Genomic DNA, 26003 nt, shown 5'->3' with positions numbered 1-26003 from the left:
GGGGTACCTAGGAGATCTGGATTTAGCTCCTAGCAATTTCTCTCATTACACAGAAGTCTCACACACTCTAACTGTAAAACTAGAGTTAGGGTTTCTGGTGTGCTTCCCTTCTGCTTCTCATCACATACAGAGGGAACTGAGGACAACAGGATCCCAACTTGATACTCTCTAAGTGACATCAAAGCACAATTCATAAATATGGAAGAACACAGCATAAATAAATGACTTGTGTGAAAAGCATTTCTAAACATAGTCTAAATAAGGGCAGAATAATTATATGATAGGGATGGAAAGGGTTTTAATAACATCAGGGCCCAATTTTCTCTAAGAGAAAATTTTCTCTTGGGAGAGCTTATTCCAGTCAGACAGAAGAAGCAGGGAAGACATACTTGTTTAAAAAGAGGTTTACAACAACAGATGATTTGTGTAAACTTTAATCTTCTTACAGTAGAAACATACAGTCAAAGCCAAAAGTAGTGTAACAATTTTACAGCAAAGCTTACCAGTAAAAATGCAAAACAAGTTTGTATCAAATTCTTAAAAAATTGTGCACTTTCTCAAACTTAACTTTGTTCAGCACATCGTTTTGATTTATATATAAGGCATTAATTCTATAAGAATCATTTACTATATTCCAAAAATCGCATGACCTAGGTGTAACACTCTATAGCCTGACACCATTTTTGCTCCTTTCAATATTTACAGATTTCATCTACCTGCATTGATATGGAGCACAGAAGCACTAAGAACACACTTTGCCAATAATAGGTTCACATTGAAAAAGTTACATAAAAGGAAAAAAACCAAAAAGCTCAATTTTGCATTGCAATAACTTGGGTCTGCTGCAGCCCTGATTGTAGTTTAAGAATAATTCCCTCTTTTACATACTTCCTCACTTCCAGTAGTATGTGGATCTTTCCATATGCAGAATTGAATCTGCTCTGCATCTGCAGGTACTGGAAGTGGGACCCATTTCTACAAGCTACCCAAAATCAGCTTTTCTCCTCCTCCCCAGAACACAGTTCTTAAGTTTCTTTGAAATGTAAATCTTCTATAAATGGCACATTTGAAGTCATTCTAGCTACTATGTACAGAAATGGCTCAGGCAATTAAGTTAGTCCACCTTGTCATTAGTCAACAGGAAGTATAATTACTGTAGCTGTAAAGGAGGTATCTAGTGTTCCAGAATAAGTGAGTTTAATTATGGTGAGAGCTCCCTCAATTCTATTTACATGACAACTTCAGGCTCAATGTTAAATAGCAAGTCATCATTTCCTCTTCGAACTTCAAGTAGTAGAGGTGATTCATTCATGACAGCCTCCTGCAGGTCACTGGAAGTCACCAGAGGACGCCCATTGACTTTCACAATAATGTCTCCATCTTGGATCCCTCCTCTGCAAAGGCAAGAAAAAGACACTAAGGATGCACTCGATGCAGAGGAAAAGCACAAAGGCTGTTCACCAATCCCTTTTGCAAATGCAATACATTTTGATTTGTTTTAGTCTCCACTGAAGGGAAATTGAGCCTCCTGACTGTGAAATAATAACAGGTGGCACTTGCTAAATGCAAAATAAGGCTCAGGTTATTTGACTGAGGATTTTTTCTTAAACAACAAAAACAATTTTCTCATGTCTTCTACAAAACTACAGCAAATGAGACAGAGAGAAAAAAAAAGGCTTTTATCTATTACTGATTCACTTTACTCAGTCCATTTCCAAGACCATGCTTTTATGCCACCAATATGTATTTCAATAATTAAAAATTAAAATTGCAAGATTTCAAGACAAGTAAAATATACCAGATAAAGTACTGGGAAATTATTTCTCTCTTGCTGCTCAAATGTAATCCCGAATAGCTGCTTTTATTACTTTTGCCTTTGATCTTCCTAAAAACATTTTTAGAAATATTTTATTTATTTTGCAACTGTTCTGTAGAACAGCCTCTTTCTTTAAGATTAAGCACTGTCTCAGGTAACAGCTCGGACAGTGCCTTATGTGAATGCTGTTCTGTTTCCTGCTTAAACTTAATCCAAGTTTGTTTATTAATATTCAATATACTTCACAAAACTCCTCAAATTAGTTCACTGTATTTGGGATGTTCTTTTCCTTTGCACACTGTTAGTGTTTCATAATATCATCAAAGGTTGTAGTGAGGTGGGTGGCAGTCTCTTTTACCAAGTAACAAGTGACAGGACAAGAAGAAATGACCTTAAATTGTCCAAGGGGAAGTTTAGATTGGATAATAGGAAAAAACCTTCACAGAAATGGTTTTCAAACACTGCAAGAGGTTGCTCAGAAAAGTGGTGGTGTCACCATCCCTGGAGTTATTTAAAAGATGGGTAGAAGTGGCACTGAGGGACAGTTTACTGGTGGCCTTGGCAGTTCTGGGTTCATGGTTGGACTTGATGATCTTAAGAGTCATTTCCAACCTAAACAATTCCATGACTTATAGTTCTGAAATACTTCATTTTTCTAGAGGTGAGCAGAATCTTAGCACAAATATTTTAAACCTAAAGGCACAATTTCTAATTGTTTAAATACAGACCAAGTCTGGTATGAGGAAATAATTGAATATAAAAAGAAATATTACCTTCTAGTACCTCTTTGGAGGTTTATTTGTGGTGAAGAAAATAATATGCTCTACCTACCTATGAGAAGGTGAGTTTGGAACAACTTCATGTACATAAATTCCACTTCTGACATCAGGAAAATCAGCATTACTGTGCTTCAGTTCCTCCACCAAGCTAAAAGGAGAACAAAGTTATACAGAATTTGATTGCACTACAAAAGCATATAAATATTCTTATTTATTTCAACTTTTTGTGATAAAAAGTAAAAGAATTAATCATTTGCCTGTTGTTTTGTGATGAAAATGTAGGGGATTTGAACTTGGATTAAAACAAATTACATAGTATAAGAGAGGCAAAACTCCTTACCTGTGCAAAACATGCTAAACTTAATGGTCTTGTACCTGCAAGAATCTGACTTTGGCTCTTTGTAGCAGTAGCACAGAGGACCTTGTTCATGAGCACAAGAAAAGGAGCACCCTGAGGGACAAAAGATTTTTCTGCCCAAAGAATTAATGCCGGTGACAGGGCAGAAATTTGCTAACTTTATTTATTTCTTTTATTTTACAAGTCATTCTCAATTTGCCTTTGTCTAGAGCAATAGAGTTTTTGATAATTCCAGACAGAAGACAGATCAGAGCTGGAAACTTCAGTTTCCTCAAATTGTTATCAGCAATTTTTGTGCACCACTTTCTAAAGAAAGAAGACAGGAAACCCCTGCAAAACAGAGCCCCTACAAACATCCCCTCATTTCAGACATGATGACATAATTTCAGATCTGTGTATAATGTGGGTTAAAACCCATTTCTGGTAAGAAAGATTTTAAACCCAGGATAAATCACTGGGCTGTTTGCCATGAAAAATTGGGGTCCCACTGAAGGAAAAGAAGCCAAAATGGCTACACAGCGTCTCTTTATTTGATTTAGTTTTCCTTTCCTTTACTGAGGAAGCTAACAGTTGAATAATTAAAGCAAACACAACAAGGGAAGTGGTCTTTTTCTGAAAACAGGCTTGTAGACATCTTACATGGCTTCCTTAGATGTTCCAAAAGCAGTAAAATCTCATATCATGTTCACAATTATGCAGAGAAACATTCTCAGTGCCTCTCCATCAGTGATGTTAATGCCATTACACTGATTCATTCCAGCTGAGGATCTGACCCTTCAGGGAGGACTGCAGGAGAGTAACTCCAGAAAAAAAGATGGCTTTACTACAACCCCTGCTGGAAATTGTCTTGTCTAATTTTGCAGTCTACTGCCACATTGGAATTATGCCTACTGCTGGGAAAGAACATCAGCACAAGAACCCTCATTTATTATCCAGAATACATCTGGGTAACAGCAAGACACAAAGCAAGGTAAGAGGGAAAAGGCACTAAAGAGCCAGAGGAGGGTGTCCATTTCTGGCTTTGTTAATACAGAGGCACAAAGCTTTAGTTTGGCACTTAGCAGCTCTTTCTAGTTAAATGGTTAGGCACCAAACCTCACACCATATGGCCTCCCCTGACACTGATAAAACACCACAAAACCCTCCATCAGCTGATCTGTCATTGGCACTCAGAGTCACCTGAAAGTACCATTTTTTTTTAAATGCCACCTAAAACCTGGTGTAACTCCAGGTGTCCTTGTCAAGAACCAAAATCTGTGTTCAGACTCTTCCTATTTTCCCTCCGCCATAAGCAGGACATCCACTATTATCAGTATTTAGAGAATATCCAGGTATCAGAACATAGATTTCTCCTATATCATTTAAATGCCTGCCGATTTCCTAGAAGCCAATGCCCACTTCTGGATCTCTGGAGATTTGTAGAGAAAGATGAATAAATTTCTGAACCACTGCTGACCACATCTTGTGTGCAAGAACATACCATTACCTCTCTAAGATACTTACGCAGGTGTTATTGTCAGCATTCTGATGCCAATGAAACGTTTCTTCCCATCTGAAAGGAACACAGAGGATAGTTAAGAAATTTAGGCAGACACTGACAAAAATAATTGTTCTGATGACCCAAAATACCTGAAAATTAAAACAGAATGTATCATATTTTAACAAAACTAAACAAAATCACACATATCTGTACTAAAGAGGGGGTTTTTATTAGCTTTGGTGTACAGAATGACAATCCCTCTCCCTGCAACTAAGGGTAAGAGAGAAAGCTCATTTACACTCTAGAAGAGTTTTTCCTCCAGGAAATTCAGGAAATTACTGTAATTTGGTATCACATGAACTCAGTAAATGGAAAATTTCATAACCAACTACTATTTAATCTGAAACCAGTCAAGACAATTTAATCATACAATATTCTTATTAAAATGTAGAAATGGAATCTAAAGAAATCTAAGTTTCCACTTTTCAGAGAAAGGGCATTCAAAAGATTCACACTGATTATAATGAAAATGGCTTGTTATTTCCACCCCAAAGAATAAAAAGCAAGTTTAAAAAAATCACCCAAAACTTGTAGACCTTTGCCAAAATGATGACAAAAATACTCAGAGGGCTGGAGCACCTCTGCTATGAAGATGGGCTGAGGGAGTTGGGGTTGTTCAACCTAGAAAAGAGACAGTTCCAGGGACACCTTAATGAGGTTTTCAGTATTTAAAGGGGGCTTATAAGACAGGACAAAAGGTAGTGGTTTCAAACTAAAAGAGGGAAGATTGGCAGTAGGTATCACGAAGAATTTTTTATGATGAGAGTAGTAACACATTGGAACATGCTGCCCAGAGAAGTAGTAGATGCCCCAGCTGTCAACACTCAAGGTCAGGTTGGATGCAATGAAAGATGTCTCTGATCAGTGCAGAGGGGTTGGACTAGATGATCTTTAAAGGTCCCTTCCAACAGAAACTATTCTATAATTCTGTGATTCGCCAGGACTCTGTGGAATTTTAAGTGATGAGAAATCACTCCTTTAGGAAGAACACCACATTTCTGAAGTTGGCTTTTACTGAGCCATGATATTGCACAGCTGGCTTATGAAAAAAATGCAGTTTGATGACTTCCTGCAGTGAGTGCTGCAGTACTCAGTTACATCCGGCATGAAACAATATTTCCCCTTACTTGTTCCAGCACAACGACTTCACAAGATCTTTGAGTTTCTCCAGGTTCTCATATAAGGAAAAAGGAGATGTACACAGTCTTCTCTAGCTCTTATTCTTTCCAAGAAAAACACTCCAAGTAACGGACTTAGTTCTGCATATTACACATGCCAAATATTCCCATTGGGGTCACTGAAAACATTGACTACTAAACATTGGATTTACTACACTCTGAAAAATCTGGCATCCATAACTGTCATCCTTACTTTGTCCTGAAATGCTTGGCTCTCCTCTATTTTAAAGCAAAACTAGCAAGATCAAAATCAGCTATAGTAAGAGTGTCAAGAAGTTCAATTGCTCAAATTTGAAGTCTGAAGAGCTTTGGGCATGACCATGAACTAGCTCATGGTGCTCCTCCAGTCCCCATGACAGAAATGTAATTTTTCACTTTTTAAAAATATTCAGACACGATAATTCTCCCACCTGAAAACAATCCCCTTGTCCATGCAATGTGGACAGTTAAATAATGAAATTCCTTTCATAAGATCAGTGACAGTATCTGTGGTGACAGTTTTCCCTTTACATTAAACAACATGCTGGTCATTGCCTGTGAGGCAAAAATTTGCAGAAACACAAAGATAATCTGGAGCCTGAGTTAGAAATATTTACATGATGAAAAATGAAAATGAAAGAAGAGACAAAAGAAATTTACTTGGAAGAAACAGAACAGCAAGGATGAAAAAACACAGGAGAAATGACACTAGTGATAAAGGGAATTATTTCTCCAGTGGCTAAAGATATATGTAAACATAAAGCTTTAGGGAAAAAGATTAAATCTTGCAACTACAGACTTATTCTTAACCAAAGTTCTCATTCTACCTTCAGCTTTGGGCAGGCCAAAGTATTAATTCACTCCTGTTCATGCACTGAAATTCAAAAAGGCCTTCTGCCCTCTCTCTGCCGTAAGTTTGCCATACTGTAAATAGCAATTCATACTATAGGAGTAGCAGGCTACTGTATAAAGTAAAATCTATGAGCCACAGGTTACTTCAGCACTCCTCTTTCCCTTTTCTAGACATTTTGTGTGTCAGAATACAAGTAAAAAAAATCAGTCCTTTTGTTTCACAAAAGTCCATTCCACTGAATTTAACCCAAGTCAAACACTTTCAACAAAAACCAAAGTTTTTAACAACAGTGATTAGTGGGAATATAACTGTCCATCTTATTTGAAGTATCAGCAGAGACTGAACAGGCACAGACAACCAGCAGTAGTGTTTTATCATTCCCAAAGCATAGGCACAGTGATGTTGGGGCTAAGTCAACTGGCAGAACAGTATGTGGCACCTGGAACTACCACTGTCATATTACATCTACTCTGTGAATAGAAAGCCTCAAAACCTGTTATTCTGGCAATTTGTGCAATCACGAGGCAAAAGAAAAAATAATTAGGAGAACTGGAATAAAGTGATGTCACAAATCTAAGGAGCGCATCACAAGGGTGCTGTCCAAGCAGTAGTTAACATATGTTAGAAGAATCAGGTTTAGCAAATATGAAACCATTGTGGCCTAAAGCTGGAGCGCAGCACAGAAGAGAAAGACTCAAATCTTGTTTTTGTAAACACCAGGCCAGATTAAACACTGATTCCAGAGGTACAAAGTCAAGCAAACCACAGCCTCAACCACAAGTTTAAACTTAAATCTGCTTCGTGTTAATAGAAAGTCACAAGCAGCTGACCCCATGTATCTAGAAGCAGTTCACTATTGCCAGAAATTTCTGTTCCACAGTAAGGAAAGCACCTGCCTTAATGTTAAACTTTATTTATTGATGCTTGCAACAATAGAGAGAAAAAACAGACAGATAAACACCAACTGAAGGCAGAAATGTTTATGACTTATAAACTACAGCAAAAAGAACTGATAAATCCAAATTAAGGGGGCATGTACTTGAACTTCTATGGGCTTGAGCAACTGTGGTACAATATTCTACCCAATGCAGCTGATTTCAGTGGGGTCAGGATATCACCAGGACTTCCAAGTGAAGAAACGGATCGTGTACTTCTTATTCAAGTGCCAGGCAAAACTTCCACTTTTCTGCTAAATCCTTTTTTGCACCTAGCTCATCTTGCAGACTACATGAACAGCCCTGAAAGCATTTAAGAAAGATTCTACTGCAGATAGAAAACATGCAAACAGCTCAAGCCTATAATGCTGGACTGTGTGCAGAGTCCCTCTCATATAAACTGCATAGCTGAATTTAATCCTTGGTCTGAATCTACACTCAGCAAGGCTCCTAAGCAACCCTCATGATTTGTGGGAATTATTATGAGTAATCATCATTCAAATTAAAAGTTAAGAATATTGTTTCAACACAACCAATACAAGGCCCTGGCAATATAAAATGAGGATTCATGTAAATGAGTTGTTGAGTGTGGCCAATGCAAAACTCCCCCATTTCCCCTTGCCCACCTGAAACAGGGTTTATTCACTTTTCTGCTGACACTGTTAGAGGCCAAGCTGACCTTTCAGGACGGATTTTCCCTTTAATTTTTTTTTTAAATTGTTGACTTATTGACTTCTACTTTAAAGTGTCTAAAATACTTTCTAGTTTTACTGTTCTGCTCAAGTCTAAACTAGGAATAGATAGAGCCAAGACTGAAATGTAGAAATTCCTAAAAAAGAAATTACAAAAAAAAATAAAATCAATGTTTAAATATGTAGTTAACCTCCAGACAAACACAGAATACACAGCTGGTTAAAACTGAGATACAGATGGAGATACTTAACTTCATGCAGCAATTTAAGATTTCTTAACTATAAAAGGACATTAACCTTATTATTGGTAACCCCAACATTAGCAAAGGCTTTCAGACCATTGAACAGACAAACATCTCTATGAAGGCTGTGGCAAATCTTTAGTCAAAAATACATTAGGTGCTATTATGTTTCAATACTGCATTAGGTAATACAGAATGTACAGATAACAATCAGTGCAAATTCTTCATTCAAATGACATCCTCTTCTTTTTCCCCGCTCTCCACTCCTGTTCTTCAATAGATCAGATATTTCAAGTTATATATAATAGATGAGATTTAAAAAAATATATGCCTTCTATATGAAAGTTATCTGATCAACTGAAATTCAAAAGACTAAGGTCCAGCTTATTGAGTATCTACTATGCCAGAATAAATCTGGAAAGAGTGGTATCCTAAGGGAATGTTATCTTCAGGCAATATGATATTAAGAGTAAAATGGTAATACCCATAAATGTCTTTCTATGACCTAATCGTACCATAAGGGAGGATCCCACTAAAACTACTGAAACATAACTGGAAGAAAAGAAAACATGATAAAAACATCCCTAAAATTCTGCTTACATAAATTCACTATGCCAAAAAATAGCAACTATACAATAAACCTGAGAATTATTACTAAAGGCCTAAAAAATGAAAACTAAGTCCCAAATATGTGGTGAAAATGTCTCCTAGAAACTTTCTCTATGCATTAAGGGCTTTAAATGACTGTTCTGCTATAGCAAAATTATAAGATGTACTTCAGAGAAGCAAAAGCAAAAAAAATTCGAAAAATAAATAATAAAATTTCCTGTGCCCCAGGATATTTGAAGCAGTGACAGTCACAGTGACACTAAGAGAATGTGTTCCTAATTGAATTCTTTCAATTAGGAAATTATGTGACATGATTAAAAATAAAAATCTGTATGTTACAATCACAGTATAAACTTGAATCTTTCACAGTTTTTTCCTAGGGTTCTTCCATGGTCAAAGCTGTCTCTGGGCACTTAGCTGGGCTCACCATTCTGTGGAGGTACAGGTGCCTGAATGAGCAAGGTGAGTGATTTCAGTGGTGACATCCCCAAACTTCACTGACTTTGCAGCCCCAGTTACCAGGAGATGGTGGGCTCTGCACAAGGCCTGAGTTCATGCTCTAGGCCAGGCCTGCAGGCTGAGTCATTGCTCCTCCCTGGATTGGGATGAACAATTTGGTTCTAAAGAGTAACATCACTAATGGGACACCTGTTTGTTTCAGAAACCAACAATAAATCAGTAACCAGGGTGAATACGTAAGTTTTTTTGACATGTGGACTGAAACAAAATTATGTCAGCTACTTTAAAATGCACTTCTCAGCATATAACTAACAATTTTTTTTCAACTACTGCTCCTCCTTCCCCCAGATCAACAGTGAAAACAATATGATTTGTGGAATTCAGCAAAAGAGATGAGGGGACCCATCAGGTCTGTGATGCTCTCAATATATACAAGCAGATACAAGATTTTAAAACCACTGACTAAGGAAAGTTTCCAAAATAACAGTATCTGAGAGGACAGTGTTGTAGGGAAACAACCCTGGCATCAGAACTGGATGAACTCAGGAGAAGACAAGATTAATAACAAAAAGATTCAAGAGAAGAAGCAGCAGCAGCCAACACTCATGGTAAAAGATTAGTAGTAGGGTGTGGACAGATAAATTGGCAAGAGAAAGAGTAAGGAAGGTTTGGCCTGGATGCAGCATTACTAGATCAGATTTGGCTGTGCAGCCTATAGTATGACATCTAGAACAGGGTGACAGATATGGTGCAGGCATGTAAAAAAAGTCTAAAGTACTGCAGTTGTCATTGCCAATATACTTAGATTTATATGCTCTCTGGTGCAGAGGACTTTATTTCTGCCTCTCTCCCATCTTCCCACGTATTTCTTCATGAATTGGTAACAGCCCTTCTTCCTCAGGGCCTGAGAGTCTGTCACAGTATCTAATTATATAGCACTGACATACATGATCATGATAAAATATAGGTCAGGTCCTATGGACTACATCCCACCTGTGGACAGGTGCTTAAAAAGGTTTTTACCTTATTTTCTACAGTATACCTTAATCTTTTTGCTTGGACAATAAATGAAAAGAGGAGAATAAAACTCCTTAAACAAGCGATCATCTGTTCTCAAGATCATTTGAGACAGTGATGATTCATCTGTGTCCTCACTATTCTCAGAGGCCCTATTTCCCATATTTATACACACACTGTCTGCTCTTTGGGGGTGTGAGTAATAAAAAGTCTCTCCCACTTCTATGAGATTGTTTTCTATTTCCCTGTCTGTTATGCTCTATAATGGAGAAGGATGCTGCTCCTTCCAGCAATAGGATCCCACATCCACATCTTTTGGCACTTCACCTGGATCAGGATACTAGTTGGAGGATGTCACTGTTTCTTGAGGACCTTACCTTTACTTTGTTTGTCATGTGACTCTGTGAGAAACTGAGTGATACGGTCTGAAGGAATTGCAAAAGAAATTCCAGCTGTGACCTTCAAGGTGTTAATCCCAATCACTTCACCATCCTGTTGAGAGACAACACCCAATTAAATTTGTTCCTAAGTACAAGATCCAACTCCCTGCCTAGCATTTCATGTTAAAAGCTGGTGTAAGAAATTTTAGAGTGTTGTAATCACTCAAAAAATAAACACTACTTATAAGGGAGGATCTGGGCTTTGATTCATGATCATTTCATATTTAACTGTGATGGCCAGAGAGATTACAGTACAGTGTGTTCATCCAAGGTCCTTTCCACCACTCAGCAAGACATTCCCTCTGCCAAGTGGGCACTGGTATTACTACTACCACTACAGCCACAAGTCACTGCCCTGCAAAACCAGTGCTGATTTAAAGCAGTCTACTTTGAAAGAGTCGTGTGGGTCAGCCAGGTTCCATCTCTGTTGTGCATCCCACGTTTCACAGTGTCAACCAGCATAACTGCTCCCTCCAGACCCAATATTCCTCACTGCTATGCAACATTTTCTGCGCTCCATGGGGAAATGTTCTCCTATGGTGTGTGAACTGAGACCTCATTTGCATATTCTGCATTAGCTTCAGGCTATCTGCCTACCATTAGCTAAATGAATAGAAGCTGGAATGACCCACAAATCTTTCCAAAAGAACATTCACCCACTAACTTGAAACTAGCCCTTGAAACAAAACCAACCAACCAAACCAAGTCACGTGGACTTACCAAATTAACTAGAGGTCCTCCAGAGTTGCCATACTGTAGAAATGACATAAGGGAACAATAAATTAATACTTCACTGTTGGAAATGCAACTGTCATTACAAACAGTACTGGTTTTGTATGTAGAGAGGAGGTCATTTCTTAGGCAGCACTGACAGACACAATATCAATCACAGAAGATTACAAGTAGGTCTTATCCCACCCCTCCAACCCTCTCATGATTATAGTTGGGTATATTTCAGAAACAGGAATTAAGTTAGGAGTCACTCCAAACAGGCAGACCCTGAGTTTAAGACATTGAATAGCTAAATCTAGTATTCTGATTCTTCTAAAGCCTGTCAGAACAAGGTTTTGAAATAATTAATAGTTATTTAAAGTTATACTTCAGCGAGGTGCTTGTACAATTTTTGTTTCACTCATCACTTTGGTTTGTAACACTGTCGGTCTCTCATTCTCCACTGGAGCAGAATACAGTGGTTTACATATTTAATCACAGCATATTACTATGAGGTAGCTACTACATAAGGATTGATTTAGTAACCACAGACACATATGCCTCTCTAGGGAAGGCATAGAGCAGCTCTGAACAGCCCAAAATTACCTAATACCTAATGGCCTTTAAAGGAAACATGCAACAGGACCACAGGAAATGAGAGTTGGGGAAGTTGCTTGTCCATCTTCAAGCTGGCTCAACAATTTGTTTCTGAGTGAGGCCAGAGTTTTCGAGTAGGTTTGCAAAACAGCCAAGAGCAGCAACTTACCACTCAAAAGAAACAAAAGCCAAGTGATGTATGACAGAGAAGTGAGACACAAACTGTTTACACTTAGATAGCACTGGGCAAGCCTTATAGATTCTTAGGAGAATAAAATAGACATTAAAATTTTTAAAACAGCTTCAAAGTTCAAATTAAACAAATAGGTAGGTAAGTTCCTGATGTTGTATCTATTCAGTGACCAGGGGCTGCACACATGATTTTTATGTCTGACTGGCACAAACAAACCAAAATACTGATTTTTCAGCCTTGCTTAGCACATAGCCTTTCATTGACTTGTCTTTTGCTTGAAGGATGTGAAAGACCTTCAGCACATGCAATACAGCTCCATTTAGAACTTCATGGCCCTGTTTTCTCCTGCCTTGTGTTACTGCTGTCCCAGCATTTCTCAAAAGGCAGCTGCATGCACATTCCTGCAGGAAAGTCTTGGCTGAGCCACAGGAATGCTCTGAACAGACCAACTCTCAAACTCCTCCCATTCTCAGGAGAAAACGAGCGCATTAGCTAAGCACAAAGCATCCTTATGCCAGGGACCATCTTCATGGTCCCAGATGGCAAAGCAATTCAAACTTAGTGTCGTTTTCCTCACTTCATCTGCTATCACTCTTCCTTTGGTCCAGCATTATCTGACACACTCTGCTATCCTTGTATAAACCTGCTCATTAGACGTTAGCTGCCTTCCAAAGCTAAGTACATACACAAGGAAGGAGTCTGAGCTTAAAAAATGTGTATAGGCAAGAAGTCAAGAATCCCATGTTCCAATTCTGTCTCCGCCACCAATTCAGTGTGTGCTCCCAAGTAACCCATCTTGCCTAAGTTTTCCTTATTCTCCTTGCACAGCTGAAGAGAGTAATCACAATGAAATGTCTTGAAAGGTTGAACTCCTGGGTCATACAAAAGCTTTTTGAAAAAGCTCACTTTTATGTCATATCTTAGCACAAAAAATAATTACCTTCTTTTTTCCTCCCCGCACAATTTCTTTCAACAAGTCTATGACAATAACCATTTGTGAAGCACTGTGTGTGCAAAACACTTATTTCTTCTTATGTCAAATTTGACACTAAAGTCCAACAAATAAATCCTGCAAATATTTTCCTTCCAATGTGTAACAGATTTAAGGTATGAAATTTTAGGCCATTTTCCACCTCAGATATGTGTGCAGTGCTCTTTTTAGCAGCAGTACAAGCTGTACACCCAAGTACTTCGCTTAAGCTCTCTGGATCACTCCAAGATGCTCTGAAGGAACATTAATGTATTTCTATATAACCTGCAATGCTAGGACCCTTAGCTCCAAACCGTACCTCAAACTTTGTTATTTTCCACCTTGATTCTTGTTTTGATTATGGGATGTGCAAAGGGAAAATAAGAACAGCAACAAAAACCCCCAGTCCTCTCCTTATGTTCTTATCTGGGTGTCCTGTCAAAAAACTGAAGCACATACTCTCAATTTGACTACTCCATCTGCTCCTAATGGATGGAGATGAAAGAAATTTTGGCTCTATTCTACAGCTTCCTTCACCAGAGCAACTCAGCAAGCAGAGAGAAATGTTTTGATTTACTACTGGCTGATACAACCATGTTGCTGCACAGATTTACAGAATTCAAAGCAGCTGACCTATGCAGCATCCTCAAAGACAACCCCAGTGGGAGAACTTTTATTTATCATTCCCTTCACAACACTGCCTGAACACACCTTACAGACACTGCATAGAGTTTAGAAAAAGAAGAGTTTCACTGATGTTAAACCAAGCTGGATTAATCTCTCAGAGCAGGCACTTCCATGCTGCACAGTGCAGACAGGCTGTGAAGTGGAACTCATCCCACACCTCGTGCTTACATTAATGATGGCATCTGTCTGGATGTAATCCATGTCCGAGTCCCGCAGGCCCAGCTCTTTGCCGTCTCGCTGAGCAGTGCTGACAATACCTGTGGTCACAGTGTTCTGCAAGGCAAATGGACTTCCAATTGCCACCACAAATTCTCCTGGCCTCAGATCAGCAGAGTGTCCCAGTAACAATACTGGTAGTTTTTTCTTAAGTAAACAGAGAGGAAAAGAAATAAGCATTAGTTCATGCTTGAAAATAACCTGATTGTAAAGATCAAAAACTAGCAATAAGTTAGGAACAAACACTTTCCATTACATTAATGAAAGAGCCACTCACTATCCTATACCCAAAACTTATGCTAGGAGGGTTACTCTTTTAACCACCTTCAAAAACAAACAGCTATCTGTAGTTCCTTGCAATTGCATTGAGAAAAGAGGGCATTAAAATTTCCCTGTTTTCCAGCAGATTGTTGCCTCCTCCTAGAAACAGCATAAAAACCAACCATTGACCAGCTGTTGACTGCCACTCTCTCTGCATTATGCCCATCTTGCAGTCCATACATGCTGGCACAAAGCTTAGAAAGATTAGCCTGGGTATTTAGGTAAAAATAGCACACTTTTGCCACATATTAAATGAGTGGCATTTTTTTTTCTTCTTTGTTTTTTACAGTTCCTAGCACAGAAGACAAAGTAATTTAATTCCAAGATATGAGAAATTCCCAGGCCTGTATTTCAGTACATTGTTTTCCACAAATCTTTCTAAGGAATTCTTAAACATATATTCTAGCCAATCACTTTGTACTAAGTGAAACTGAAACTGCCCAAATGAAGGCATTCTCCTGTTTATGTCACTCACCATAGGGTGAATCTTTATTGTTGCAATGTCAGATTTCTTGTCAATGTCTTTGATGGTTGCTTCATAGGTATCTCCATTCTGGAGCTGTACCTTCAGCTGTTGTCTCCCTGATATTGCATTTGTGCTTGACACCACGTGGGCATTGGTCACAATTAAACCAGAATCAGACATAATAAACCCAGATCCACTGGAAAGGGGGACGTTTCGACCAAAGAGAGGGTGCCTATAAAAAAAGCAAGCAATTTTGTGTCATAAGAGAAACCAAATTAAGAGAAGATTATATTAGACATCACTTACCACCTTTCACCCTGAGAATCCAAATTTTTAAAAAATTACAAAGAAAGAATCCTTTCCTGAAAGTTGTGACTGGTTTTAGTCAGTCAGGGAGATAGGAACTGAGGTTTACAGACAATCAGCAGGATCCTTTTCCTCTGGTTTCCAATTCTGTCTTTATAAACTTCCTTGCACAGAAGGTAGGTGATAAAAAAGGAAGGAGAAGGAGCCCATCTGACCCCACTGGTTATTGATTATATACTGAAAGAAGGAAATAATAAAGCTAAAAAATGAACTGATCATCTAATGGGAAAAGGGGAAGAAGGAACCTTGCAGCTGGACAGAGGCATAAAGGAAGAGATGAGGTCTAAGGGGAAGCACAAGTGCAGACTGGAAAAAGCATGTCTGGAAATCAAAATGACTAGGAATGTGAAAGAAAACATGGAAAACAGTAACAATGGATAAAACTTGGTGGGAAACAACATGTGCTGCAAAACAGACAGGTAAAAGATTTTACAAACTGTTCAAGGCATTACAAATTTTCTCTGTGAACAACTGCTGTAATGACCTTATGTTAGGGGAACATAAAGTGTCTGCATAGTAGAAGACAAGAAAAGGCCCACAAAGTCTTTTTTCCAAGACATGGTCCTGGTTAGGATATTATTTGAAAGTTCTGAACTATTTAGCAGTAAACAATTGGAGCCAATCCCAGGAAAAAGTAGTATCAAAATTAGCACCCAGCAAGCTGCTGGGCAAACACTTATTTGTAGGGAAAGAACAATCTTAGCTACATATGCAAAAATCTTAAGCATCTTCAGCTGTAAAATCCTCTCAAAGAACCAATCACCATGTGCACCTCTGTCTTGATTTTGTAAAATCAAGATAAGCCGACAAAAAAAACCTACAAAAATTCTACAAGAAGTTCTTATATCTGTGGAAATTGAGAGGACTCCACAAAGAAAGGCATTCACATAATGGAGTACATGCAATATTTGCAGTAATTTGTTCTGACAGGAGGTTGTTCTGAGGACTCATATTTAAACCTCCCAGGTTGCTCTGACACTCAGTGTTGATTTTGCCACATCAGGTCCAGCTTCAGCATCCTGAATATTGGTGATGTGCTGGTCAAGAAATTTAGTACCTTTCATTCCTATCAGGAGTCATTTCTGTGTTTAGATAGGCTACATCTCCTCGACATTCTACCTCTTAATGCTCTTCCTGCCAAAATAAAATCACCTCTCATTCAGAGTTGAAAAACTAATAACAAACCATTTTTTTCCAGCTTAGTGTCTGAATATATAGACACACACATATATAGTAATATGTATATATATGTGTGTACACATATATACATGTATATGTATGTATTTAAGCTGAGATAACAAACACAGTCCAACAAGCAGAACATTTTAGTAAACGCTTTAGAGACCTCCAAAGATGAGGAGACCTTATTTTAAGGTAGACAGTATATATTGTATAGTACTGTAAACCCATTAGAATAGATCTACTGAACAGGAACAAAACACACAAATATGTGGTTCTCTGGAGAAAAGGGTCTGCTGTAATGTTTCAGAATATTTTGTGAACCTCAAATTTAAAAGGAAAGTTACTACACTGTAGATCTTCGTTAAACAATGTAACTAAAACAAAGAATTGAAAGTGTTACCTGAGGAAAAGTTCAATGTGCACAACTGCAGGTGCAATCTTTTCCACCACATCAGCTATGAAGTTGAATTTGTATCTTGGGCTGCTGGACTGTAGGTGACCTATACTAGCAGAAAGAATTGGATATGTTAATAAGACAATACTTTTTTTTATCAAGTAGGCAAGATGAAATTGCCTTGATTTGGTCTGTTTCTCCTACTAGAACAGTTTCCAAACATTACTGGAAAAGGAGTCAAAGTCATCAAGATTGTTCAAAACATACCTAGCAATCTGTATGATCCTGAGAAAATTAAACACCAGCATCATTTAGCTCTACATTCTTTTCTTTGCAAGTCTATAAGTTCTGTCTTGAGCAATTGTCTGAGGACAACTACTTGTTATTATCCAAGACACAAAGGGTCATAAGACTGGTCAGGCTGGAAAGGACCTTTGGAGGTATCTAGTTCTACCTCCTGCTCAAACCTGCATCAGCTACAAAGGAAAACAGAGCTGGGACTTGAGAACTCCAAGGATGGGCATTCCAGAAACTGCCTGGGAAACCTGTCCCACTGCTTCACTGTCCCCCATGATGTTTAGGTTTTTCTTTATCAAGACTGAACTTGTTGAGCTCATGTTCCAACTCATACCCCTTGTCTCTCATGCACCTCTGTATGGATCTGGCACACACAGGCTGCTCTCAGGCCCCCCTGAAGCTTTCTCTTCCTGAGGCTCAACAAGCCCAGTATCCTCAGTTTCTCTTCACAGGAGACATGTCCAGTTCCCCCCAATCCTCATGACCTTCTGAACTCACTCTAGTTTGTCAGTGCCTTTCTTGTACTCAGAGATACAAAACTGGATGCAGTATTCCAGATGTGGTCTAACACATACTGAGTACCATAGCTGCAGAATTTGGGAGTCACAATTCAAACTTAAGTTCAATTTTTTTAAGTAGACACATTAGAAACCTGCTTTAAATTACAACCTTTGCACCTAAAACTTCCTGCAAATTCACATTTAAGCTGTCACATGCAGTTGGACCTAGCAATAGATTACTAAAATGTCTGACAAAAGCCAGTATGGTACTACCTTAAACAGCACTATACACAGCATTCATTAAGAGTGAATATAATAGTGTGAAATTATGATCTTAAAGGGGGGGGAAGCCCACAGCACCCAGCTTCTAATGCCACAGCATCCTGGATTCTAGCACCACAACATCCCAAAGGAATAGCACTGCTTGTGCTAACTGTTGTATTCTCTGCAGTCCCTGATACACAGAGCCCTATCACCACACATGTAAAGCATATGATAGGGGGTGTATCACCACACTCAAACAGCAATCCTTTCTGTTCACAGCCTGAAGCTTTAAAATTAACTATGGGATCTACCAAAGGGAGCAAATGAGTTGAAGAAACCAGACCAAGAAGATTAGGAATTTCTTCACAGAAGTCTGCAAGTTCTTTATCCTGTTACTGGACATAAGATTTAGTTCTGAATGAAAAGAAACCCTGCTGAGATTTAGCAAGCTAGATTTATGTGATACTGAATAAACAAAAGGAACAGCTTGGCAGGACTAGGTTCAGTCTATTATTTCTATGTACATTCTCACACACTCTGAAGAGTCCCTGCAGCCAATTGAATGTGCTTGTTTTAGTGCTTCGTTTAAAAGAGACATGGCAAACAGGAATCACAGAGGACAGTCAAATGTAAGCACAATATACTGTTATTTATTTTGCTTACAGGGCCACTGAAGAGTTATTTTACCTTCAGTTCCCAAGCAGCTTGGGATTATGCAGTATATCTTTTGAAGTCTACTGACTTGACTTTGATCACTTGCCTACACCGCAAGTGTTCACTGACAGGATATAACATTGCCATCACATTTATCTTAATAGACATGACCACGCATCAGTGAAAGGCAGCTGATGAACTAGCACAGAGCTGGGCATGAATGCAGCCTTTCAGTTGGTGTAAATCAGCATAGCTCTGTGTGAGTCAGGGCAACTAAATCCATTTACATCTTCTAAGTGCTCAACTGTTCTGCCCAGACCAAATGGATACAGCACTGTACACTGCCACAAGCACAGGAAGATGCTGGCCAAAAACTACAGGTCTGAACCACTCCTGAGACACCAGGCAAACATCATGGGTGGCAGTGGTTTTCCAGGTAGGATTTGGGGGAGGCAGAGAGAAAGAGGTAGTGAATGCAACATGAAAAAAAGGTGAGGAAAATAAAAAGCAGCAATACATAGAGGAGACTAAAATTGAAACAATGTTTATCTTCTTTTCATACAACAGTGAAAACATTTCTCTGTCTGAGCAGAAGCCCAGAACCTCCCTGCTGGGGTTAGAAGACAAGAATGCTCAAACCTGAAAGAAAACCAAAATCTGCACCAATATTAAAGGGAAATCTGAAACAAAGGAGGATCAAGAATAACAGACACTCAGGCTTTCTATGAAAGGCATGTCTGAAGTGCTGGGCTGATCAGAGATGAGCTGTTTTTTCTCTTGTCTGATGGGGACCAAACACTGGTGAAAACTTAAAAAGTTGATCTTTCCTGAATAATTTTCTGCAAGCTGGCAGTGATGAGAACCTTTAAACACATTATATGATGCACCAGGAACTCAAACTACAGACGTGGAGGGTGTAACTGCACATACACATTCACTCAGCACTATTTAAGGAAACTGAAGTGTTGGTTATTATTCACAGCATTTTAGTGGATAATTTCATCAGAAGTCCTCAATATACTTCAAAAGGGAGGAACTGAAGCCTGAGAAACTAAAGAAGGAAGCAACATCCAGCACTGAGTATATCGTATAATGTCACCCTGAATACAATTGTTATAACTGTAGAGGTAGAATCTATCCTTTAACTTGCACTAGTTGGTAGACACTAGCTGCTGCTACTATCCTTACTAAAAGAGAAAGCTAAATAGGTATCTCCCCCCTCCATAGCTCTGCTGCCTTGTGGAGCCCCACACAGCACTGAGATCTCTGCTGCCCTGAGCATGTAACAGCTCTGAGCCCACAGCACCTTTGTGCATTTTGACCCATTGACCCTCTGAGATTTGCCACATAGTTTTTCAAAGGTCTCTCAATAATGTGCATTATTTCCCATGTTATTACTGAGTATTCAAAATCATCTCACACTAACAAAATCTAATTTATCTTGGCAAAAAAAACAATTTAATCTGATTAGCACATGTTGTATAACCAAGATTTCAAAGGTGCTGCAACCAGGTTGCATTTGAAACAAAATCAAATTTATGCTGTATGAATCCTTAGCTGTCTATGCATTTCTTAGTAAAAAAACCTAGATTTCCCCAATCTGATCCATAGCTACAAATCAACCAGATTTTCATCAGCCTTGAACTTTGAGCCTGTCATTTCAACTAAGTGAGTAGATCTTCAGGTCTCCAGCTCCCCTCGCAGAACACTCAAAATTCAGATTTCAATGTCAGTGCATAAACTGGAACTAAAGATTTTCAGCCTATTTTCTATAATGTGATCTTATGCTTCCAATTTTATGGACTCCAACTACACTGAATTTAAATGGCTAAAGCTAAGTGCCTTTCAGGTAGGAGTAGGCTTATTATCAGTTTAAGATTTTTCCTGGATAGTGATGTAATCTACAGGCTATGGGTCCATTTAATAGTGGTTTATTTACTGTCTTGCAGAGACAATAGACCCACTCCAATCTCATTAACACTGCTGTAAACCAGGAACAATGCCAACAAATCTGTAGAGTTAACCTAGTATGAAGAGAACTGGAAAAAAATTCAGCAGAAATAATCATTATAATCCCACTGAAAACAATAAAACCACACCAATTTACATTTGCAAAAGACTGAGCATTTCTGAATATCTGCCAACTTAGTCCCTGTAGAATTAAATCAAATCACATTCACTGCTTTCTTAAAGACAATACATTGTATTAAAATCCACAATTTTATATTCATTAAGAATTTGTGAGCCTGGGAAACTCATTCTTCTAAGGTTTTTTCCCATCCCCCTTTTAAAACCAGCTTCAGAAAAGATCTGTGCATTCAGCAAAATTATTATGTCTAAAGGAGGACTGCAACCTGGCAGATCTGATCACCAAGGATAAACACTGTCCCTACTGTGCTTTCATGGAAAGAAATGAAAGACAAATAAAAGATTATAATGTCTCTGCTTAAAAAACAGAAACATCTGCTGGAAACATAGGTTCATGGGCAGCTTTTCTGATGAATTCAGCATTAAGATCAAGTTGCATAGCTGTGCACTGACCATAAAGCCTTGGTGAGTTTAATGCCACATTATGGTTCAGGCAATTTGTTTATACAATGGATATCTACCGTGCACAGATGAAAACAATTTGGTGAACCAACACCAAAGTGGCTTTCTTGTGCAAGCAATCACAAGGGCCAGACAGAGACAGACTGGCACAAGCCTTCTAGCACAGACACCACTCTGACTTTGTATGCTTGGCATCCCTCCCTTCCAAGCGACCCTCATGAGGAGACACAAGAATATCCTTTTCCTGTTACCTGTCCTTTACAAAACAGTGAAGTGCTCTCCTCTGAATTGTATACCAAATACTGTACACTATCCATCTTCACCTGCTCTAACTCAAAGCAACTCAGGCATAAGGAAAACAAGCAGTATAGGAATGTGACCAAAGTTTGTGTTTCTGGCTAATACCTTGCAGTACATTTCCCTAAATACAGCTGCAGGCAGCTTTAAGGCTTTGATGGCAATAACACCAGCAGGAGACTTCTATCCCTTACTGGGCCAACTTCTCAGAAATGCACGTACTCATACACTCAGTTGTTCCTCTATATCTTCAAGGTTAAATACAGGCACTCTCCAAACACCTGTGTGCAATGACTCATGAATTAACCGTGTTAGAAAAATGTGTTTTAGGCTCCTGTCTCGCAAAGACCTGACTGACTTGGGTGAGTCTTAACATCATGACCCCCTTCTGAGAGTGAATTTAGGTTAACAGTGCAGAGGACAGTAAATGGTGATGTCAAGTCCAGCCTCAAAGGTTTTCTAATTAAGCTTTTAATTTTCCTTGTTGCATTGACAAAAGTACCTGTATTAAAAAAAATAAATTGCTTCCATGTCTTAGGTAAGAAAATACAAATCTTTTGCCATTTAAACTCTTTTCACAGAAGCTATTTGCAAAATAACCTTGCAGGGAATTTAACTACTAAGTTGTACTGAGAGATCAAAACCAATCTTTTGTTCAAGAAACAAGTAGATTGATTGTAGATGGCAGGTGGCCAAGTGAATCCTTTGAGTGAGATGTCTGACATCTTAGTTGATTGATATGGCATTGTTAAAATTTACACTTGCTGCTCTGAGAAGCAGGAGCCTGTAAGAACAGCTTTGCTTACAAAGGTTGTCCTCCATCAGTATTTCTTCCATTACTTACATGGTAGCTTGTAATAGCTTGTTGTTATCACAGTAGGTGACAGAAGGCAAGAAAAAAACCATAGCTTCTTCACAACATATTCCCATATATAAAGGTATCTAGTGTTGAAAAAAAGTTTTTAAAAACCCCAGTATTTGTAGCAGGGAGTTTAGCTTTGCTCAGGATTTCTGCAGACTGCTCCTATTAGTATCTCTGAGAAGCCCCTGGGCACTGGCATATTGCAGAGCATCAGTTATGGAGCTCCTGGACCTCCATGCAGTGCACATACTGTTTAGTCCACTGTGTGTAGAACTTGCAATTTGGCATGGTGCTTTTCAACCCAATCCAGGACTTTAACAAGGAAAAAAAAACACTTTAAATTCTGTTATCGTTTTGATTATCACTCAGTAGCCCTGGACACCTCATTCCTTCCTTCACCCTTTACTACCCATGTTTCATGCATCCCTGCTGTCACCAGGAAACAGCCAGAATCCAACTCAGCCTCAACACACGCAACTATAAAAGGAGAGCAGCAGACATTTCAGGAGCCACTCTGGGTCTGTGTGTGACCTAAATAGGGCCCTAGTCATATTATGTGAAGCTTCTGTTATCTGAGATTGTTTTAATATATGGATGGTTAAGTAAAACTGCATTTACTTGATAACTAGCTTATTCCTTCAAACTCTGAGTCATCTGAGGCCAGGCAAGAACAGGAGAAAGAAATCTGACAGCAATTTTAAACTGTCAACTTTCTTCCAAGCCTCTCATTACAGCCATTGCATGTTATTGTTAAAAAAAAACCAAAAAAACAAACACCAAAACAGACAAAAAAACCACAATTGAGTTCTATTCCTGGCTCAACCACCAACTCAGCCTGACCTTGGGCAAGACACTTGGTTTCTTTGAGCTTCAGTTTGTGCAGCTGCAGAACTGAATAAAAAAAATTAAGTCTTAACTGAGAACCAGATGCTTCATCTAAGCTGAGGTTTTCTGAGACAAAACAAAAAAAAAAAAAAAAAAAAAAAAAAAACAAAAAAAAAGAAAGCTCTTCTGCCTCACAGCTCCAAATTCCTAAGCCTATTACCATTAGATTCAGGAGGATTCCTTAACAAAAATGTCATATATACCAAATGCCAAGCACTCACCAATCTCTCAGTTGGAGGTTAGTTCACTCATTTTGCATAAACATTTTGATTATTTCATGTGGATCAGTTTCAACCAAGTTGTAGGAGTACTAAAGTTAACAGATGCTGCTGTGAAAAGGTACAGGAAAAACCAATTTTTAACTACAAAACACTGGAGAGTTGGAACACTGCAGCTTCAGGCCGGCATCTGAAACAATTCTTGGCTCTGATGGGATATGCTGAAAGGAACTCCAGGAACATCATTTGAATATCCTCCCACTCTGAACTGGTTTACTCTTTCCAAAGATCTGAAGATATATGAAAGTCCCCCTATTCACAGAAAGGCTACAACAGTACACCTTTTCCTTCTGAACCCTTCCAATCATTTTGACCAGTTTGCTATGAATAAACAGGATGGTTAGTGGTTTACCTGACATCATGGAAACACTAATGCAAGTTTGAAAACTCCATTAAGCATAGCACTTCTCTCTTTTCAGGAACTCTACGGGAAATGTAGCAGAAGCAAACCCTTAAAATAATATATCAGTAAGTACGTGGAAAGATACAGCCAGCATTAACACTTCCATAAAGAGACACATTTAATACTGAAAGGAAATTACTGGCTTAAGAGATAACTAAACTTTCCAAAGTTAAATCACCAAGCCTGAAGTTGTGTCTCACAGCATGTCACAGGATCTGAGTAAAGGCCTCGACACTTTACTACAACCACAAGACAATTTGATAGCCTGAGTATCAATATTTTACACTATAAAGGAGGTTCTCAGGCTTTTTTTTCCCCCTACTTAGAGCTCTACAAGACTACAAAACCCTTTGGTGAAGAAAGCAAACCAGGCAAAAGACTACGCTTTAGGTGGTTTATCTAATACCCAGCGCTTTTTCTGCCCTGATGGGCTTTTAGAGGCGTTTTCTGATCCGCCTGTCGGATCAATCTGATTAACAGCCCAAAGTGTCCCAGGGAGGCTCCCGGAGCTCCGGCGCTCCCGCGTCCCGCTCGGTGTGTGCGGGCTGCGCCGCCGCGGGTCAGCTGCGCGCCCTGCACGGGGGATGCCACCAGCACCGCGGGGAGCGAAGGTGGCCCTGGCCCGAGGGAACAGGCTGGTGCCGATGTCCTGCCTCCAGAAAAGGCCACGGCTGAGGACGTGGCCGCTGTCCCGACCTGGCAGCCGAGCCACCTCCACCCACCTCGCTACCTTCTGGCGAGCGCGCCCGCCTCTTGTCCCAGGAGCACTGCGGCGGCAAGCTGCACCTCAGCAAGGCATCATCCACAGCCGTGCTGCCGGTTTGGGGGGAGCCTTTCCCAAACCTCAGTCCGAGCCCACACTGAGCATCCATTCCGCATACCACAGGTGTCATTAGCAGCTGAGTGAGGTGCCATATCCCTGGAGGTTTTTAGAGTCCCTAGAGCCACCCAGTCTTCCCAGGCCACTGAAAATAATTACTTTCTTTAGCCTGGAAGCCAGCTCTCCCACCCACCGCAGGTCCCACCATGCTCCTACCCGATTCACAGGCTCCCTTCTGGACCTGGGCGACGGCGGGCAGCCCGTGCTGCAGCGCCTTGCGGCTCACCGCCTTCAGCTGGCAGATGTTGTCGTAGGTCCGGCCGTCGCTGCCGCACACCTGGGCGCTGAGCTTGCACTGGCAGACGCCCTTGGCGAAGCGCTTGCCCATGGGGTAGCGGCAGTCGAGGCTGTCCCCGCAGGGCGGGTCCTCCTTGCGGCCGCAGGAGTCCCCCTCGCCCGCGGCGCAGATGAGGCAGCAGCCGCAGCGGTCGGGGACGTACCCGCTGGGGCAGCTGGGGCTGGGGCACGTGGAGACATCGCAGCGGGCCGGGCACTTGGCGCGGCCGAGCTGGAGCTCCGCGGCGTGCGGGCCGGCGCTGAGGGACAGCAGGAGCAGCGGGCTCAGCAGCGACACCCGCATCCTCGGCGGGGACAGCGGCGGCGGAGCGCGGCGTGCGAGCGCGGCCGGCCCCGGGGCAGGAGGCGGGAAGGTGCGATCGCGGCGAGGGAAGGGGAAGGCGGGCTTTATGCACACTCGGGCAGGACAGCGCTTCTGCGGGCGGAGCGGGACGGCGCAGCGGGCGGAGAGCAGCAGGCCGGAGACAGGGCCGCGGAGTTACGGCCAGCTCGGTCCCCGCAGGACGCGGCAGCTCCCAGGACTCAGCTGGCCGGGCTGAGGCGCCGAGCCATGGCACGGAGCGCCGAGGGCAGGCAGAGCGGGAGGCGCTGGGAAGGCGGCGGCAGCGCGGCCGGGTTTTATGTGGGACGGGCCCGCCGCCTCCAGCAGCCCCGCAGCCCCGGGCGGGCAGGCTCCACCCCGGGCGGGACGGACGGACGGACGGACAGAGCGGGGAGGGTCCGCTCCCCTCATCTGGGCACTGCGGGCCGCCCGTCTGCTGGTAAATCACCGCCCCGAACGGGGAGAGCCCGGCGTGAGGCGGGTGTGCCGTCCGCTGGGCACCAGGGTCTGTGGG

The 26003-nt window shown here is 40.6% G+C and overlaps 1 protein-coding gene across 1 annotated transcript; it reads right to left on the bottom strand.

The window, feature by feature from the left end:
- Positions 1-393: 393 nt before the first annotated feature.
- On the bottom strand, positions 394-25741 carry HTRA3 (HtrA serine peptidase 3). The gene is made up of 9 exons (XM_041403085.1): positions 25027-25741; positions 17007-17106; positions 15068-15290; positions 14224-14418; positions 11618-11650; positions 10835-10949; positions 4457-4505; positions 2648-2743; positions 394-1394 (listed from the first exon to the last, which is right to left on the bottom strand). Exons 1-9 carry the CDS (start codon positions 25448-25450, stop codon positions 1229-1231), a joined length of 1401 nt encoding a protein of 466 aa, XP_041259019.1. The 5' UTR covers positions 25451-25741; the 3' UTR covers positions 394-1228.
- Positions 25742-26003: the final 262 nt, after the last annotated feature.

This window comes from Onychostruthus taczanowskii, unplaced genomic scaffold (genome assembly GCF_017590055.1).
Source record: "Onychostruthus taczanowskii isolate IOZ18803 unplaced genomic scaffold, ASM1759005v1 scaffold2, whole genome shotgun sequence".
NCBI lineage: Eukaryota > Metazoa > Chordata > Aves > Passeriformes > Passeridae > Onychostruthus > Onychostruthus taczanowskii.
This window is presented reverse-complemented; position numbering and strand designations above follow the sequence as displayed.